The sequence below is a fragment of the Sapajus apella genome, unplaced genomic scaffold (genome assembly GCF_009761245.1).
Source record: "Sapajus apella isolate SASKATOON/1434 unplaced genomic scaffold, GSC_monkey_1.0 scaffold97, whole genome shotgun sequence".
Classification (NCBI taxonomy): domain Eukaryota; kingdom Metazoa; phylum Chordata; class Mammalia; order Primates; family Cebidae; genus Sapajus; species Sapajus apella.
The window spans coordinates 1,745,890-1,765,552 of record NW_022437037.1 but is presented as its reverse complement, the minus strand read 5'-3'; the positions used below and the strand labels follow the sequence as shown (position 1 = coordinate 1,765,552).

The 19,663-nt window shown below is 43.5% G+C and overlaps 1 protein-coding gene across 16 annotated transcripts in view; it reads right to left on the bottom strand.

Annotated features, from left to right (window-relative positions):
• RALGPS1 (Ral GEF with PH domain and SH3 binding motif 1) overlaps nucleotides 1-19,663 on the bottom strand; it is a 377,570-nt gene that overhangs the window by 176,979 nt on the left and 180,928 nt on the right. For 13 of the 16 annotated variants that reach the window (XM_032257277.1, XM_032257279.1, XM_032257274.1 and 10 more), the window contains 2 exons: nucleotides 13,908-13,997; nucleotides 11,129-11,221 (listed from right to left, as the gene is read on the bottom strand). The exons of 1 other annotated variant lie outside the window; for it this stretch is intronic. In XM_032257277.1, coding sequence (XP_032113168.1) covers nucleotides 11,129-11,221; nucleotides 13,908-13,997 — 183 coding nt within the window. The remainder of the gene's footprint in view (nucleotides 1-11,128; nucleotides 11,222-13,907; nucleotides 13,998-19,663) is intronic. 2 more of the 16 variants (XM_032257281.1, XM_032257288.1) reach the window with 1 other exon arrangement.

The following is a 19,663-nucleotide window of genomic DNA, read 5'->3' as shown; positions in this document are numbered from 1 at the left end:
GGCACCCTGAGATTTTCTTCCATAATATTGATTATGACTGTGCTTGACTGTATGATTACATTTGTGTCTCCCTCAACAAATTGTGGACTCCATGAGGAGCATGACCCATGCTGGCTGCATCCACCCTTCTGTTCCCTGCATCTGGTATGATTCCTGGCACAGAGGAAACACTGCTGAAATATATGCTGCATAAAAGAATAATGAGAAAAGTAACAATAATTGAAAAACCCAATTCCTTGGAAAATTTTGAATATTCCAATAATTATTGGGCAAAAGAGCAAACGAAAACCAAGATAATGGAGTATTTACAAGCCATACATAAGCAGAATACCATATGTTAAACTATGTGATAAGGCCAAAAGGAGGAAAATTTGTGGCTTTAAACTCTATTATTAAATAAGAACTAATATAAATGAACTAAATATTCCATTCAATAAGCTAAGAAAATAGTGGGAAAATTGGAGAAATAAATCAATGATTAAAAGTAGAAACTGGCATGTTAAAAAACAAAACATCAAACTAAAAAAAGCTAAACATCAAACCTATAGAAATGATAACTAAACCCAAAAGCTAATTTTTATAGAATACCAATATGATAGGTAAAATTTCTATTAAAAAGCAAAAATATATAACATAGGACTGAGAAAGGGGCTATAACCGCATACGCAAAATGAACTAAATTTACAAGGTAGAAGTAAAGTCCCTGCTTATTGTGAATCATTTTCATGGTGCAATGGGTAAATGGGACTCACAAACCACAAGGTCAAAAGCCACAAAGATCACAAATCTTGGGGAAATATCTGAAGAAGTGGGTGGCTTTTGGAAATTTCCCATCATGCTCTGAGTACCTTAGATGTGGCACTTCTATTTGACTGATGTTGAACCACCTCTCCCCTTTCTAGTAAAGCAGTTCAAATCTGGAGGTTGTCTCCATGGAGGAGAAAAAAATGTCTCCATATTTTCTTTATGAGGACTTTGGTATCTTGTTTCCTTGCCTCAAGAGAATAATATTTCTTGATACATGGAAATATTTTTTAGCAAAGAGCCTGTTGCTCCAAATATGTTAAAACTGGCTCAAAATTCCATTTCAATTCCAGTATCTACTGTTGATATAGAAATAATTTTTAGGGCTGTGGATAATCTATGGAACAATGGATTCAGCAGACTAAGTATGGAATCTGGAATTTTTAAAATAGTTTTTTACTTCTTTGGATACAAAATACCCATTTCTGAAAAATAAAAACCTACAAAGTCACATACCTAATATAAAATATTAGATGCAATGTAGACTACTGTATGTAACACAAGGAAAAACTGTAACTGAAATTTAGTGGTGTCCTGGCTAGCTGTGCATGTTTGTCTTTGACTAACGCTACTTTAAACCTTGTACAGACAGAAGTTAATTTGTAAAAGATATAGTAATATGGCCAGGTGCAGTGGCTTACGCCTGTAATCCCAACACTTTGGGAGGCCAAGGCAGGTGGATTACAAAGTCAGGGGTTGGAGACCAGCCTGGCCAACATAGTGAAACCCCATCTTTACTAAAAATACAAAAAATTAGCTGGAAGTGGTGACAGGTGCCTATAATCCCAGCTACTTTGGAGGCTGAGGCAGGAGAATCACTTGAACGAGGGAGGCAGAGGTTGCCGTGAGCTGAGACCGTGCCACTGCACTCCATCCCGGGCAACAGTGCAAGACTCCATCTCAACAACAACAACAAAATGTAGTAATACAAATAATTCTTGTCTACAGAAAGGCAAATTATGCCTCACAGAACGCTACTGATTATCACCCTGGGAATACTAATTAATTTCACACCAATTTTTTAAGTGATTTTAGCCTTCCTTTCCTGATTAGAAAAGTATAGTACTCTAGGTTCTCTTTTGATACAGTTGTTATATCTTACTGGTTCTCTCATTAATCGATGAGTTAAATAAAATCTTTGACAAGTATTCATCTTATATTTATATGAGTCATAATTTTATCTTTTTAAAAAATCATCCTTAAACAGTTACATGTACACACATACATACATGTATCTAATCACATGCAAATACACATACATACACAATCCTGCAGGACAATTTTCTCATCTATTTCTACTTTTGTTAGTTTTTTTACTCCACCCACGGCAACCCCAGCAGATATTCCCACAAAGACCCAAGACTAGACAGCCGGGAGGTCGAGATCAATCCCCTAATATAAGTTTGCCAAGGGCCCATTCAGGGGTCCAGATCTGGTCTGGTGGTAGGCAGAGAGTCAGGCACCAAACATACACCTCATTTATTCAACCTGGTTTAGCAAGGAAGGATCAGAAACATTATATAGGAGAGGGCTCTCGAGGGGAAGAACAAACTCTATTATCCAAAGAAGGAACTGCAAGAAGATGTAGTCCTGAAAATAAGTCTAGAGGGGTTTCAACAAGCACACATGGGCTGGAGAGGTCCCAAGACCACAAAAGGCATGAGTGGGGGCCTGGAGGTGGGCACACAAGGGATGTTCAAGGAAACAGCAGTTTGGCTAAAATGGAGGTAAGTGTTGCTTTGAATAAGACTAGAAAAGATGGGAGAGATGGTAACTCACCTTTTGACAATGTTTGGTTTTGACTTGGCCATCTGGATGCCACAGACATGTGAACACCATTTTGACTGGTTATTCTACTTTTCCAGATATTCCAGCTCAACTTGCAAACAGGGTGCCAATCACAAACTGCTAAGCATAAACAAATACTGATCAAAAGGGAAAGAATGAGTTGATTACGGCCCTGTTTTAACAGAAAATTCTTCAGGCCAACTCTGCCACCTCTTGCACACATGACTTGGGGCTCTGAGTTGCTGTGTTGCTGTTGGTAGCAGATGCACTGCTGGCCATAGCTGAAAGGCTTACAGTTTTTTTTTTTTTTTTTAGGGTCAGGAGGTAGGTATGAAATCTTTTAGTGCTTGCTGCCAATGTTGAAATGCCTCTATTATGTACTCAGCACTCTGCAAGGCACTCAGCACCCACCAGCTTTCATCAGGTGCCACATCCTCAATGCAAATTTCTCTCAGAAACGCTCATGAGGACAGACCAATTCTCTCATTCTAGTTCAGTCCCTTTCCTTCACGCAGAGGCATCACTGAAATACAGGGTTGGAAATCCACAGGATGGTTAAAAACTGGCTGAGAAAATATCATAAAACTGAAGGCGAAATGAATGCTCAAATTGCAGATCAAAAAGAAAGGCTGGCATCAGAATGGTTGTATCTGAGCACAATGCTGCTCTAGAGGAGTGGTGGCACAGAGCCACCATACTAGCAAGGTGGACGAGGAGTTAAGGGAGAACACTAAAAACGACCTTTAACCAGGGAACCCTGAAGCTGTGTTTTGGAGCGATCACTCCAGTAGTGGTATGAGGGTAGCCCAGAGAGAGCAAGACCGGATGCAATGAGACCAGCTGAAGAGGATGACAGTTCAGGCCGTAAATAAAGGGGCCTGTCATTACAAGGAGCAGCCTCTGCAAATCCATTCGAGAATAGTCAAGAAGAGTTGAAAATAATAACAATAACAACAACAACAATAGGTAACACTTACCAAACCCTCATTGTGAGCCAGGCATCGTTCTAAACATTTTTTCATGTATTTACTCATTTAATCCTCACTGTAAGGGGTAGGCCAAGGGCTAAACCCAGGTGTCTGATTTAGGAGGCCATGCTCTCAATCTCCATGCCCCTCATTTCTTGGTCTGAGGTCCCCATCACCAATGCAGGTCATATGTATTCAGATCCCTTCGCTGCATGAGGTACAGACCTGGGTGACAATTTCTCATATATGAGTTTTTCCACACATGCTCTCTTGGAGCCCTCCTAAGATGGACAGAGACTTTTTGATGTAGCAATACCTCATGTCTCTCTGATTTCCATGGGCAGCTGAATTCCAGCACCCCATGTGTGTGCAGCCTGACTCTCCTCTCTGTGCAGGCATTACAACCCCAGCTCCCAGCTGCAAAGGCTTATACACAGCAGTTTTTTCTGAACTCTGCTCACTGTTCTGACTCTGAGAGCACTTTATTTTTAACACATGGTGACTTCCATTTCTTGGCTTCTAATTTAGCTTTGCTTATTGGCTTTTTAATTTGGTTGTATTTTATTCAGAATTTGTGTTTGTGTTTTTGAAGCAGGGACTGGGAGGGAGAGGCTTATTCCTCAGTCTACCATATTGACTAAGAGCCTAAAACACAGTCTGTTAAGAGAGTCTTCTGGCACTCACCATCATCTTCCTGGAAACCAAGGTTTGACTTTAGACATGCCAAGTGTGAGCTGTCAAGGGAACATGCAAGCTGAGGACTCTACACAGCAGACAGCTGTAACAGGGTTCTAGGGTATAGGAGAGAGATCAGTGCTATACCGAACAGCCAGCCATCACTGGGGTACAGGAGGTGACACTTGAAGTTCCACGAGCAGATGAGACCACCAAGGGATAGCAAATGGATCAGGGAAGGTGGAGAGGTCACAGCCTTGCAGAACATCCACATCCACATAAACAAAACGAGTCAGGAGGAAGAAAATTAAGCCAATGGTAAAGACACTTTTCAAGAAGGGAGTTATGAACAGTGTCCAATGTTGTAGCAATGTCAAGGAAGATGAGTGCAAATGTCAGCAGATTGATGACTGCGAACTTCTGAGCAGCAGTTCCAAGTCAGGCTATGAGGAATGACCGGAGGATGAGTGAGTAGGGGCTGCAAATGTTGGCTTCCTATGCATCCATCTCCTTATCCCCTCACCTGACTCATGTCCCACCTGATCCAATGATCAGAAATGTCTCAAAAAGGTAGCTCATGCCTATCACCACCTTCTCAACAACATCAGAGGGTGGCTACTGAGGCACTGCATCAAAGGCAGGCAAAGGGCACTTCCTGGATGAAAGACTCTGAAATCCAAAATACGTGAATGCCCCACACATCTGCCGTCCTGTGATATTTGCAAAGTGGCCTTAGTTCTCTCGGTAAAAAGAGCCATTCTCTGAATTGCAGAGCTCAATGACTGTGTCCCCAGATATCTAGAAGTGACAGCCCCAATTCCAGGACAGTTCCCCTCCCAAGTCACCACCCTCCGGACCATGCCTCCTGACCCATCGGCTATGATTTCCTTCCTAGCAAGAATTTCAGTTTTCACAATGCTGCTGCAATTGTGTTCAAACTTTTTGGATCAATCCAGCAGGAAAGAGTGAATCACCCCAGGAGCATGCACAGAGCAAGCAGAGCATGTACCTATGGGTGCACATATGTGGGGTGTGTGTGTGTAGGTGTGTGAACATGGCAAGTCTAGCACCCAACTGTAATTACTTTAGTATAATGAGTGAGTCATCCATACTCTAGGAATTCCATACCCCTAGATCACTCACAAAACAGTCAGTCTCCTCTTGAAATCACTCTATTCAAAGAAAAGGTTTCGTCAGCTTCCCAGTTGCTCAGGCCCAGAACCTAGGATTCACCGCTCATTCTTTTCTCCTCATCTTGGCATCTCATCCAGCAGTCAACCTGTCAACTCTCCCCAGCATATCCCGTATCAGCCTGCTCTTCTCATATCCACTGCCAAACCCTGATCCTGCCAACGTCCCCTTGCTCCTGGATTCTGCCCTAACCTCCTAAGCAGGCCCCCAGTTTCCACTCTTGGTCCCCATCCCCCACCCAATTTGTTTTCCACACAGTAGCAACAGTAATTAAAAACACAAAAAACAAAGAGCAACTGGAAGCCAGATTGTGTCCATCTCCTGTTTAAAATCCTTCAGTACACTTGGAATAGAACTAACTCCTCTCCCAGGCTTTGAGCCCTACATGATTGGCCCCGCCGCCCAGCCACTGCCCCTCACATCCATCTCCTCCTGGCACGCTGAGCTCTGGCCACACTGACCTCTGAGTTCCTTGCTCACACCAAGCTGATTCCTGTGCAGGGCTTTGCACCAGCCATCTCCTCTGCCTGGAATGCTCATCCCCTCATCTTGGCATGACTAGTTCCTTTTTGTCATTCAGGCCTTGACTGAAAGTACATGGCCTGAATATACTTTAGGCCTGGACTTTAGCATGACATCAGGGAAGAGAGGCCTTTCCCAATGCCACGCTAAAGCAGATACTTAGTCATTCTCTGTCATGTCTTCTGCATCACTTCTATTCCAATTTGACAGCTCCTTGCTCATACTTCATGTATTCAAAAAATATTTATTGTTCACTTCTTATGCCAGCCAGATGAGGCACATGTTTATTCTCCCTGAATAACATATCTATCTTCCTGAATAACATGAAAGCCTCTAAGGACAGGGGCCTTGACTATGGCTTCAGGGCCTGACATTTGAGAAATGTTTGATTTGCAGAATGAGTAAGAGCTGCACGGTGATATGTACTCAGGAAATCAGAATTGCCTGCTACAATTTCTTGCTTAGGTTTCATGGCTTTAAGGGAGCCAATATTCCAAAGTGGTCCCAGGGCTGGGATAAAACATTCCCTGTCTGCACTTTTCCCGGCCAGCCATGGTAGCCTTCCTGTTTGTGTATGCAGACAGTACTTATTAAGGGCCTACTGTGTACAGGCCTGTGTTCAGTGTCAGTCTATCCTGTCTAGCTCACCCAGCAGCTAGCACTTAGCAGCTACCCTGGAGAGGCCAACAGGATGCCCTGCCCCAGCTTAATAAGCAATTTTCTGAAGGTCATCTATGATGCAGCCAAGTGGCAGGTATCCTCCCACACCTGTAACTCCCTTCCACCAAGTTTCCCAGATATTCAGGCTTTCATTGCAACCCACAGGGATGGCACAGAGAGCTGGCCTGCCCTGTCCCCGGGGCCTGTGTGCTAGCTGCATTTCTCCAGCCCATTTCCCAAGTAGTGTACGTGTCTACTGTCCCTGCCCTGTGCCCAGCCTAATTCTCTCACAGGTTCTGGCCATTGGCAGGCCATCTAGCATATCAGCCAAGAAGACAGATTGTGGATTCCAGCAGGACAAAGCTGTGTCACACTGGTTCTATTACTTACTAGCTCTGGATCTTGGACAAGTCACATTACCTCTTCAAACCTCAGTTTCTTCCTCTGCAAAACAAAAACTATCACAGCACTGACCTTTGGGGATGTTATTACTGGTTCCTCCAGTGCCTCCTGCACCTCCCTACTCTGTGGCACATGAGGTCTCACCAGTCCCAACTCAAAGGACAAGTGAGCAGAGGAGAAACAGCTCTCTTTGGGCAACATTTCTATGGCACTCTCATACCAGAAACTAATAGCAAAAGAAGGATGCAGTGCAACTCAGGACAACACATATAATTCAAACAACAAATGTATACTGGCTGGGCATCAAGGATACATAGAAAAATCAACAGCATCACTGAGGAATGCAGTCACAAGGGGGAGGCAGACCTATAAACAAAACTGTAGAGTCGGTGCCGGCTACACCGCGTGTGCTGTTACCAGACAGGTGCATCAGGAACACAGGCAGTGGAGTCAGTCATTCCACTGGGGATGGGGGTGACTTGGATGAAAGAAAAAGTTGATGAGTTTGGCTCCCTCCATTTCCTAAATGCTCTATGCCAACTGCAGTCCTTGGATTAACAAGATATTTGAGTGAGGGGAGAGTCTGATCTAAAAACAAAGGCTGAATAGTGGTTTCACCAAGAACAAGCAAATACCCCACAAGTGACCTTGGAGACCTCATGTTGTAATCCACACAGGTGTATCACCTCCTCTCTCCCTGACACAACTATGTGGCAGCTGCCATTCTCATTTCCTAGGATGCTGCATCTACCCACTCTTTGCCCTAGGAAGTGGCTCTCTGTAACCGGGAAAACAGCCCGGGCTCTCAGCCCTTAGGACACAATAGGGAGGTTTCTCAGAACAGGAACAGGGACATGATACTGTCCTGAGTCCCCTACTCTTTGGTGACCTGTAATCTTGGTTCCCTGGCATCTTCCTCTTCCCTACCAGCTAAATGTCCACTGAGGCAGCAAAAACAGGAGCAAACCCAGGGAACTGGAGGAGCAACAGAAGCCATGGTGTGGACAAACTGAGGAATGAGTGGCCAGAAGGCACTTGCAGGGCAGCCTTCAAAGTCCAGCTGCAGCTCTCTGGCTCTCTGGCTGCACATCCCCTACCTGACGGGCGGGTCCTCCTCTGACTGTCCTTTCTGCTGTACTCCAGCAACCAGGTGCCAAGCTAGCAGTAGCCACAGCCAAGACAGAGGCCCAAAGGCCTGGGAGGCACCAGACGTCTACCAATCTTATCTTCCAAGTTCCTAATACAATATTTTTGGTACAAAAGGAAAAAACAAAACAAAAAATAAAAAAATAAGACCCCTCTCTTGTTTTTAGTAACAAGGGTAAGCTGAAATTGTCCTTTTTGTTCAGTGAGGTATGGTGGTTAAGGGTGTAGATTCCGGAGCCAGGCTGCTGTCTGATCCTAGCCCTGCTCCTCAGCTGTGGGACCCTGCATAAGCCATTCTATCTTTCTGTGCCTCTGTTTCCTCATCTATAAATGGCAATAGTAACAGTGCCTATCTCAATGGGTAGCTGTTAGGACAAAATGGCTACTATATGTCAAGTGTTTAGGGGCCAGGTATAATGGCTGACACCTATAATCCTAACAGTTTGGGAGGCTGAGGCAGGAGGATCACTTGAACCCAGAAGTTTGAAACCAGCCTGGGCAACATAGCAAGGTGTCATCTCTACAAAAAACTTAAAAACTAGCTGGGTGTGGTGGTGTGGCCCATAGTCCCAGCTACTCAGGAGGCTAAGGTAGGAGGATCGTTCGAGCCCAAGAGGCTGAGGCTGCAGTAAGCTGACAGGCCACTGCACTCCAGCTGGGTGACAGAGTAAGACCTTATCTCACGAATAGATGGACGGACGGATGGATGGACAGACAGACAGACCGATAGAAAGAAAGATAGAAAAAGCATTTAGGGCAGTGCCTGCCACATGTTTTTATCTTGGCATATGTGTGAGGAAGAACACTTGACCCAGATGGCGTGGAAGGGAGCTAGGTGAACATGCCCATACCTTTAAATGGGTCCTGGGTGCAAATTCCATTCCAGGCTCCCCAAGGAGGTTTCTTTCCTCTCTCTCTCAATCTCTCTCTCCTTTTTAGAGATGGGGTCTCACTCTGTCACCCAAGCTGGAGGGCAGTGGCGTAATCATAGCTCACTCGGCTGCCTCGAATTCCTGGGCTCAAGGGATCTTCCCGCCTCAGTCTCCTGCATAGCTGCAACACAGGTGCACACTACCATGCCAAGCTAATTTTGTAAATTTTTGCAGAAATGAGGTCTTGCTATGTTGTTTAGGCTGGCCTTAAACTCCTGGCCTTAAGTGATTATCCTACCCCAGGTTCCCAAAGTACTGGGATTATAGGAGTGAGTCACTGCACCTGGCCTGGAGGTTTATTTTCTTTACAGCAAAGAACCATCAACAGGAGTGAAGACCCAGTTACCTTGAGCAGCGCTTGTCAAGCCAAACAGAGTAGTCCTGGGTAGTGCTGTGACCTGCTGCCCACTGTCCTGGCAGTATACAGCATCCCCTGGAGGACACCAACGCTTCATCCATGGGCCCGGCCCTACCACTGAGTGGATCATATCTCTGCGCAAGACCCTTAGACACCCCATGCCTCTGTGCTAACTATCTCTGCCTCCACCAGTTGTACAGCTTATAGAGATTGTTAAGAGTTACAAAATTACTGACAGTAAAGTCTAGGCATCATGAGAAGATTCAAACATCATCCCACTTCATCCTCACATAGCTCCCAGCAGTCCAAGAAACAACAACAGCATCTAAGTGACGGAAAATTCATTTTAAAAAGAATCTCCAAACATCTTTTGAAAAAAGCCTCACTGGTCAGATGGACTTGGAATCACAGGGCTAGCAGCAACTGCTAAGACCAGTGGCTTCCAAACTTGCTTTCGACCTCCAAAGCCACTGCTCAGTTGAAATTCACCCAGAAGTCCAGTACATAAAACTGACATAAACAGGGCTGCTATGGTGGAAATAGTGCCCAAACTGCCTACTTGGCAGCATCTCTCCAGTCTCTCAGCCCCTGGTGGCACCCAAGACAACTCTAAGGAACCCCTGGGACTCCAGGAAGCACTGATAGAAAACCAAGAATCTAGGCCAACCTCCCCAGGTTGATACAAGAAAATGAGTCCCATAGAAGTCATGCACTGAATGGCAACTGAATGCAAACCCAGTTTTCTGACACCGGGCTAAACTTCTCACTCTACTTTGCTAGGACTAAATCTATGGAAAACTGCAATTTAAAGAACCAAGGCTCATTTTTGATCATCTACAATATAATCCCTGAGTATTTTAAAGGCCCTTGAACCAGCCAAGTAGGAAACAGCCCAGCCCCACAGATTGGCAGAAAGAAGTTCGGAAATGAGTTGCAGAAGCACATCTGACAATTCCATACAGTTTCTGTCAGTTCCGTGGGATATAAACAGGTCTTGAAAGGCTTGTGCTGTGTAGCTATGAGAGACCCCAGATCAGGCGGGCCAGGAGGTGAATGCTAATGAGCTATGGAAATAGCAATTACTTCCCCCATGTCAGGCACTATGCCAAGCAAAGGAGGATAAAGAGGTCTGAGAGATTTTTAAAGTATTTTTACAGCAGAAAAACTTTCCTACAGACTCAATTATGTAACTATCAGACTCCACCTCTTAGCTGAAATTATCCAGGGCCTCAAGAAAAAAATCCTTTTTTTTCCTACAGGGGGGTCACAGGTTTCTCCAGAGAAACTTAGCAGTATGGCTAGTAACCCAGGGCAGCTGCGAACCATCAGCCCAGAGACCTTCCCAAGGGCAGTATGGAGCCTGCCAGAGAAAAATTCCAGCCAAGTGCAGGGCAGAAGTCATGTCACTGACCCGGTCATCACACATGACGTGGGGGTGTCCAGGAAGATCCACTCTGGTGGCTTCTGACCCAAGCCACGTCAGCACCTTCACCATTCCCTGGTGCCAAAATGGGGCTAGGGTCACTGAAGGAGTGAGGATGCCTACAGAACTGTCATTAACTCATAGTAACTCTGTCATTGGCAAAGTATAGACAGTATGAGAAAGGCTGGAACTTAAGGAATGAAAAACTTCACCAATGAAACAACGCCAAAATCACATAGGCTTAGGGAGATCAACTTACAGCCCAGGTTTTTGTCAGCCTGAAGATGGGAGCACTTTGTAATGCTGACACCACAGACATGAGAGAATGAAGGTTGTTGAGTTCTAGAAGTTTCTGGAAAAAAAAGATATGGAATAGATTATTTTGCTGCTATAAACAACAGGACAAAAACATGCTCAAGTGTTACCAAATGTCATATTTATAAAATTCAATTACACTTAAAAATATCTCATGTAGAAAACATAGTTCTAGGAAGTTCATAGAAACCATATGCTTTTTTTCTCTTAAATTGTCAAAAGGTGAGCCTACATCTAAAATATTTGCAAAATTTCACAAGTTAACTAGTCTGGACAAAAATGTGGCACGGGATAAGGTTTGATAGTGTGCATTATGTTCTTTTTTTAAACAAATCTGAATACTATCCCAGCAGGCTTCTGTAAACTAAAACCCCGACTGTGCCAACAGCATCAACGTGGGTCTTTTATGATTACCCTAACACCAGAAGGAGAAAGAGGCTGAGGAAAGATGGTACCAATCTGCATAATCCCTCTCAGCTGGGAAGGCAATGCTGGGGCTTCCCCATCACTTGACCACGTTCCTTTGAACCAGTCCCCAAATTAGTGAGAACATTTGGATTCAATTCAGTCTCAGACAAGTTCCTTACCATAGAGGGAAACAGAATGAGACACAGTCAAGTGTAAGTGCTGAAAAATGCAACTGCTCTGTTCCTGGTTTTCTGCTAAGGGAAACTTGCTAACAGGATGGGGTGCCATTTCTCATTCTTGGGAGTCAGTGAAGTTTGGGTTATTAAGCAGGCTCTATGGAACCAAAAGGCCTGGTTCCAATCCCAGCTCCCACTACTTGTGTGTCCTCTGGCAAGTTACCTAATCCTTCTGAGCCTTGGTGTCCTCATACTTAGTGCAGAAGGCAATCACAGCCCCTCTGCTACATGAGACGGTGCATGTCAACTGCCTAGACCAGTGGCTGGTCCCAGGGCAGGAGCTCAGTATGATGTGGGTCGCAGTCTTATCTTTTCCCACCCCTATCACTTGTCTTAAGTATTTCCAAGCTCAGATGCCCCTTCATCTTATATGCCTCTCCTGACTGTGTCCCCACAGAAGTCCATGCATATCTGCAGCACACTGGATTGTACTTGCTTTGTACTTGCCTCTCTCTCACCCTGGACTGTGTGTTTCCTGAGAACAGGGACAAAGTTTTACCTACCATCATGTCTCTGGTACCCAGTACAGCGCCCAGCACATTGCAGGGCCTAGTGAAATGCATAAACAAAGGAAAAGCCCTTATACCTAGTCCTCACAGCTCTGTTCCTGCTTGGAAATTTCTCTCACCACATGAGCTAAACACTTCATTTCATACATCTTGCAACATTCTCTAGTTGTTTCCTGTGTGTAAGAATAGATTCTCTAAGTTAATTGAATTTCATTCTATGTATCTGCATTGCTATGCCTGTCACAGAATTTCTTTTTAGAGCTGAAACGCCTCTGGAAATTAACCTACCCCTTTTATTTTATAAATGTGAAAACCAAGGCCCAGAGAAAGGAAGGGGCTTGCACAACGAAAGACCCAGGGCACAGAGCCAGCATGACAGTCTACCACACAGAAAATGGCAGAGATTAAGGAGGGATCATTTTGGATTCCATGGGTGGGGACCATAAACACATTTCCAAACTGACAGCCCAGGAGAGTGGGAACCACATCCTATTTCTCTTGTGGCCCAGCACAGAACTCACTGATAGCAACAAATATCATTAAGACCAGCACCAGTTCAAGTACTTCAGGAGAATGCATAGGAAGTAAATGTGGCCACTGCTCTTAATTAACATAAATAGATGATGCACTTAACCTGCCCATGAAGGGCAGCAGAGCAACTTCCCTGAAGGCAGAGATGCATAACTCCGATTCCTGCCCGCCCCTGATTGGCCATGGGGCCCTGAGCATGGACACTCCACCTCTCTAAGCCTCTCCTTCCTCTCCAAGTGGAATAATAATAATGTGAGCACTGAATATAATCAGGTCAGTAAAGCAGCTGACCATAGCATGGTGCCTGGCTCATAAGGGGCCTCTGTAAAGCACAGCTTTCCTAGGAGCTGGTGGGGAAGACGACACATGCACACATGCAGCAAGCAGTGAAGCAGCCAGCACGATGCTGCAGCTAAGAGTCAGGCAAGCCTGGGTGGTTGAAAGCAGTATATGGAGAGGAGCTGCTGGGCATGAGAGTGGCTCAGGAAGGCCCATGGGATGGCACAGCATTCCTAGAGATAAGGGAAGAGGAGGCAAAAGGTGATGCCCAACAAGGACAGAAACTATCAGTCCAGGCGGCAGGAGGTGGGGATGGGAGGCTGCAAGGTCATCTGGCCCAGACCTGAAGCTCAGTGGGAGGGGGGTAGGGTCTGCTCATTGCTGACAATATTGTGCAGGATGTGACGGTATCATAAGCATTGAGCACTGATGCTAACTAAAATCCATCAACCCCCAGAACTGGCTAAATCTAAAGTAGGAGAATGAATGGATTCCAGGGGCAGCCTCCAGGTCCTGCCTTGCAGAGAGACTGTGAAAGCCCAGGGAAGGAGAACGGCTGACTGCTAGGGGGCTGGTGAGCAACCAGGCAGGTCCAACAGCTGGCTCTGCCTGGAGAAGTCAACCCACTACACCCTGCTTGAACCCTGCCCAGCAAGCCCACAGCAAAGCAGCTCCCAAAGTACTGAGGAAATATATTTTGGGGGAGGAGGTATAGGAGAGAAGAGGGAAAGGAAGGAAAAATAATAATAAAACAGCTTACCTTGGCTATTTTCACAAAATGGCTGAGGATTTCTGCCCTTATTTTTAAAGTCTGTGCTGTTAGAATTTCTCGTACAACCCAAAAACTGACCTGTAGAGTCAAATACACACACATACACACATACAGACCAGAAAAGTTGTTAATGGCTAGACTACCCATGTCACCCTTGCCCACCGCTGTTATGGGATTTCCAGGAGGTCAGGTAACTGGGAGAGCATAGCCTGGGGTCACATGAGTTAGAATTCCTCTACAGCACCCAACCCTGCAAATGGACCACGTTCTCAGCACCATCTCTCCTGTGCACACAGCAGTGCCAAGAGAAAGCAGCACTTTCTTTGTCATCCCAGGGAGTATTGGGCCTCCGTGACACGAGTCTCGAGAAGAGCTGCTGGGAATCCTGATTGAATCAGACTGGATTCCTGCTCAGAAGGATCCCAGTTGTGGGGACAGCAGGGATGATGGGTGGATGGAGGAACAGATGGACAAACAGCCAAACGGACATGCATATTGGCAGGGCCATTTGTGAGGTCCATATCCCCAGCCAGCCCTAAGACAAGGAGGATTCATTAATATTTGCACAATTTTAACAAAGTTAATTTTTTTTTCAGAGAGGCTCGTCTCATAATGTAAATGATATGGAAGGTAGGTCTTCGAAGTTCCATAAAGCAATGCAGGGGCATGTTTTCCTGGAGACAGCATGCACCAAAAAGGGTATGCTGGTAGCTTTGGTTCTGAAGCCCATTCATGCTTGACCTCTCACATACAGCAACACTCCGAACCCCTGCGTCTGATCGTGTAACAGGAAAGTCATCCACCAGGGTGGAGCTGACTCACGTGGCACCTCAATGAAACGGAAGAGACGCATGCCAAGAAATGCTGGGAAGTGGCTACCTCTTCCTGTTTATGTTTCACTTCTGTAACAACAGTTCTATGTGAAACACTGATGCCCAAGAGTGCAATGACAGCACTGCAAAGAAAGGTGGAAAGCCAGGCAAAGCACGGGGCACAGGGAGGATTGACAGGAAGGCAAGGCATCAAAAACCCATAAACTTTATAGGGAAAAATACAGTTAAGGATATTCCAGAGCTAAGAAAGCAAGCTTACTGCTGCAATAAAATGTATTTTCATTATTGAAATACCATCACTTTTCAAAGAGAAAACAAACAAAGAGAAACCAAGAATCAAAAACGTGCTTTTTATATTAAGCAGAAGTATTAGAGAAATGTTTTCTCAGTGTAATTATCTGCGGTTGCCTCCAGGACATGACTGTTTCCATCGAATCATTTTTTCCAAGGAATCGCCTACAATTAAGTTCAGACTCAAATATTTACTAGCCGGTTATAGCAAAAAGTTCTTCTAAATACCAAATGGGATGCCCATAAACCTTATGTTTTAATACGTGTACATTTTTATACCACATTATCCCAAGTGTGACAGTTTACATGTATAATTTAATAGATTCCTGCATGCCAAAGAATCATACATTTATGGCATATTATGGAACACGGAAGCTTTGACTCTGGAGCTGTAGTACACGTTGTACAGAGGCAACTCTGAATCAACAACTTGATTCAGCAGAGTTCCATGAAGCCCCTTCTGTGTGCAAGCTCCAGGCACTGGGAGTCCAGAGCTTCCTGAAATTGAGCTGACCAAAGAGGGAGGCAGAATCCTTAAGAAATTGCTGTATTAGAAGGCAGCCGGTAATCGTGGCCATGGAAGGAGTTCAAACAGTAGACCAAAGTTTGAGAGAGGTAATGATAGAGGAAGGCTTCTTGAAGAAGGTAGGCCTTGAAAGATGGGTAGACTTTAAACAAGAGAAGACTGAAGTGTGACCGTATGTTCCAGGACCAGGGATGGCTGGGTAGGCTGATGGGACTGGTGGGTAGGGGTAGTGAGTGAGGATGAAGGTGGAGAGGGAGGAGAAGACCAGATTGGGTGTGTGGTAGGGAGGGGAGGACTGGTGCAACAAGGTAAGAAGGAGCTAAAACACTATTCTACACAGGGACTTTCAGAGGCTTCTGAGCAGGGTGATAGGTAAGATCCTTTGGTAGATAGAGACACCCATTAGAAAACTGATGCAATGGTCTCAGTGAGAGATGAGGAGGTCTGAGCCAGGGTGATGCTGAAGGAGATGGAAAGAAGAGGAAGATAAGGAAGACATTACAAAGGTAGAATCAGCATAGTTTTAAACGCTTTTTATTTTATTCTCTTTTCTAACTATAAAACTAACGTTTTAAACTTAAGAAGTTTGATGCAGAAAGCAAGGAAAACAGAGGTAAGTACAAAAGACAAAGAAATGTCAGTCTCACGTACAAATCAACATGATAGACACTGTGGTATGTGTCCTTCCAGTCCTTTTTTCTTCTTTTACTTTTTTAAGATGGAGTCTCACTCTGTTACCCAGGCTGGAGTGCAGTGGTGCAATCTTGGCTTATTGCAAGCTCTGCCTCCTGGGTTCAAGCAATTCTTCTGCCTCAGACTCCTTAGTAGCTGGGATTACAGTCATGAGCCACCACACTTGGCTAATTTTTGTATTTTTAGTAGAGACAGGGTTTCACCATATTGGCCAGGCTGATCTCGAACTCCTGACTTCAGGTGATCTGCCTGCCTCAGCCTCCCAAAGTGCTGGGATTACAGATGTGAGCCACCATGCCCAGTTGTCCTTTTTTTATATATATATAACATGTTTGTCTTTTAAAATTAAATTGGTATATATTAATCATATATCACAAGAATTTTTATAAGTGACGATTCTTCTATAGTTTTTAGCAGCTTCCAAGTATTTCATCATAGAGAAGTATCATCATTTTCTTAAATAACCCTCTACTGTTGAATAGGTTATTTCTAATTTGCTTGTAATAATCAATGCTGTGATAAATATCTTTATACATATGTTTGTATACTTTTTATTAAGGTCTTCAGATAAATTCCTATAAAGTGGAGTGAATAGAAGTGTGTGTACCTGTTTTCAAAAGTATATGGTAAAAAAACATGGCCTCCAAAAGGTCTATTTGTTTACCCATCAACAAGTTGAAGCAGACCCATGTTGCCATATACAGGCAATATACCAGTTATAATCCCTTTTTTTTAAACTAATTCAATGAAAAAAATAGTATGTCACAATTTCTATTTCACATTTCTTTCATGACTATTCAGGCTTTTGCTTCTTCTACTTTTTTTTGCTTTTCTTCAGTTAACATTTTTTGTTCTAAATATTTACAGGCCATTTGTACTATGTGCCTTCTGAATTGTCTGCTCAGGTCCTTCTGAAGAACTGTCTTTCTACTAGGACAACTTTCCTTCCAGCCTCAAACTCCTGGGCTCAAATATCCTCCCACCTTAGCCTTTCAAGTAGCTGGGGTTACAGACACGCATCACCACATCTGGCTCTTTATTTTTTATTTTTATTTTTGTAGAAACGGGGTCTCACTATGTCATCCAAGCAAGTTTTTCCTTATTGATTGATAAGAGCTCTTTGTATATTAAATAAAAATGCATATTTTGAGTCATATATTGTACCAAGAGCATGTAGACATTGGTACTTTTATATATTGTTTGGAGGAAGAGAAATTAATAACATTTTGAAGAACAATTTGAACATATCTTTCAGGATGTTTAAGGTATAATCTCCCTAGGATATTTACCTTATAAAAATACAGAAATAGGCCGGGCACGGTGGCTCAAGCCTGTAATCCCAGCACTGTGGGAGGCCGAGGCGGGTGGATCACGAGGTCAAGAGATTGATACCATCCTGGTCAACATGGTGAAACCCCGTCTCTACTAAAAATACAAAAAATTAGCTGGGCATGGTAGCGCGTGCCTGTAATCCCAGCGACTCAGGAGGCTAGGGCAGGAGAATTGCCTGAACTCGAGAGGCGGAGGTTGCGGTGAGCCGAGATCGCGCCATTGCACTCCAGCCTGGGTAACAAGAGCGAAACTCCGTCTCAAAAAAAAAAAAAAATACAGAAATATACAAACACATATATACAAGGTTTCAGTGAAGCACTATCCACCATTTTTAAATTGGTTACACAATTTATACTACCACCTCAAACTCTGAAAGGAAGTCACTAAGCTCAGCCAATATTTAACAAGTGGGAAGTTACATTCTACCTTCTTGAGGTCTAATCTACAGACATTATTTGAAATTCTTCCGTATGAGAGATTTGTCGATTCTCCCGCATTTATTTATATCATATAGACTTGCGGATATTTATTTTATGCTTTGCGTTACAATCCAATACTGTGATTTACATGCTGCTCAAGTTGTTTCAACTTTGGCCTTTGAGAGTTCTCTCAGTTAGCTCCTGCATCCCTTTGACATAACCCCTGTATTGTTTTGATGTATTAGTTTGAGCACCCTTGTCTTCTGGCACTAAAATATGCAACAGGCTCATCTTTTATATTTCTTGCCTTAGTGTTAAAATTAGTCATTTCTCCAAGGAACCCTGGTTCCTTTTATCAAATAATAGTATTAGAAACAAAGATTAGCACAAAATAGGTGTGACATATGCTTGATGCTACTGGGGTATCATTGTTTCTAGGTCCTCTCAGCTAGCAGAGCCAAGAAATTGTGTGTGTGTGTGTGTGTGTGTGTGTGTGTGTGCGCGCGCGCGTATGCACACGCACGCACGCTAACCCATGCCAATATACCTATCTATAAAGATTCCCATATGTAGCCATCTATATCTATATTAAGCTAAACGTGAGTTCATACTGATGTCTCCAACTGTAATCTATTACCACCTGTATCATTCTAGCCTCCTCACCCAACTTATCTGTAATTTCCCACTCCAGCACTGAGAAACTTGGTTCCCATTTGCCACCCACTTCCTTTTATTCTCATATTCATCCATTTCTTATATTATATTGTTTGATTCCAGTATACAGGGATAATGGTTTCAGAATTGTTACCCATGCCCCTTGGAAAACAACTTTATCAAATAGAGTATGGTGCTTATGTCTTTAGTCTTATTGGCTCCACTCTATTATAAATTCACTTAGGTCAGCAATGTTTCCTCTCACTCCCCTCAGTGACGTTGTTCATATATTTATAATAGATTCTTTTGTTACATTCTGCATTCCATTATAAGATCCCTCAAGTTGAATTTTTAAAAATTTATACATATTGAGGTCTCTCTTGGTACTATAAAGTTCACAAATGTCCTGTGTCATGTATCTATCATGACAATATCATGAAGAGTCGTTTCACCACCTTAAAAAAAAAAAAAAAAAAAAAAAAAAACCACCCAGGCTTCACTTATTCAGCCCTCTCCCCTTTCCAAAGTCCTGACAAACATTGATTTATCATCTCTATATCTTTATCTTTTCCAGAACTTCAAAAAAGGAAATACAAATGTAAATGTATAATCATGTTGATAACTTGATTGATTTATGCTAGCAAGAACATTTGCTTTGCTTTGTAATAAACAAACAATAATGATTTAGAAGGAGGAAGAGAAGAGAAAAGGAATTCTCCATATGTTACCTTTCAAGACTGGTTTCTTCACTTAGCAATATGCACTTAAGATTCATCCAAAACATAAAGATGGGAACAACAGACAGTAGAGACTATGAGAGGGAGGAGAGAGAGGGGGTCAAAGGCTGAGAAATTACATATTGAGTACTATGCTCACTACCTGGGTGGCAAGATCATTCACACCCGAAAACCTCAGCATCATGCAATATACTCATGTAACAAGCCTGCACAGGTACCTCTTGAATCTAAAATAAAAGCTGAAACTATTTAAAAAAAA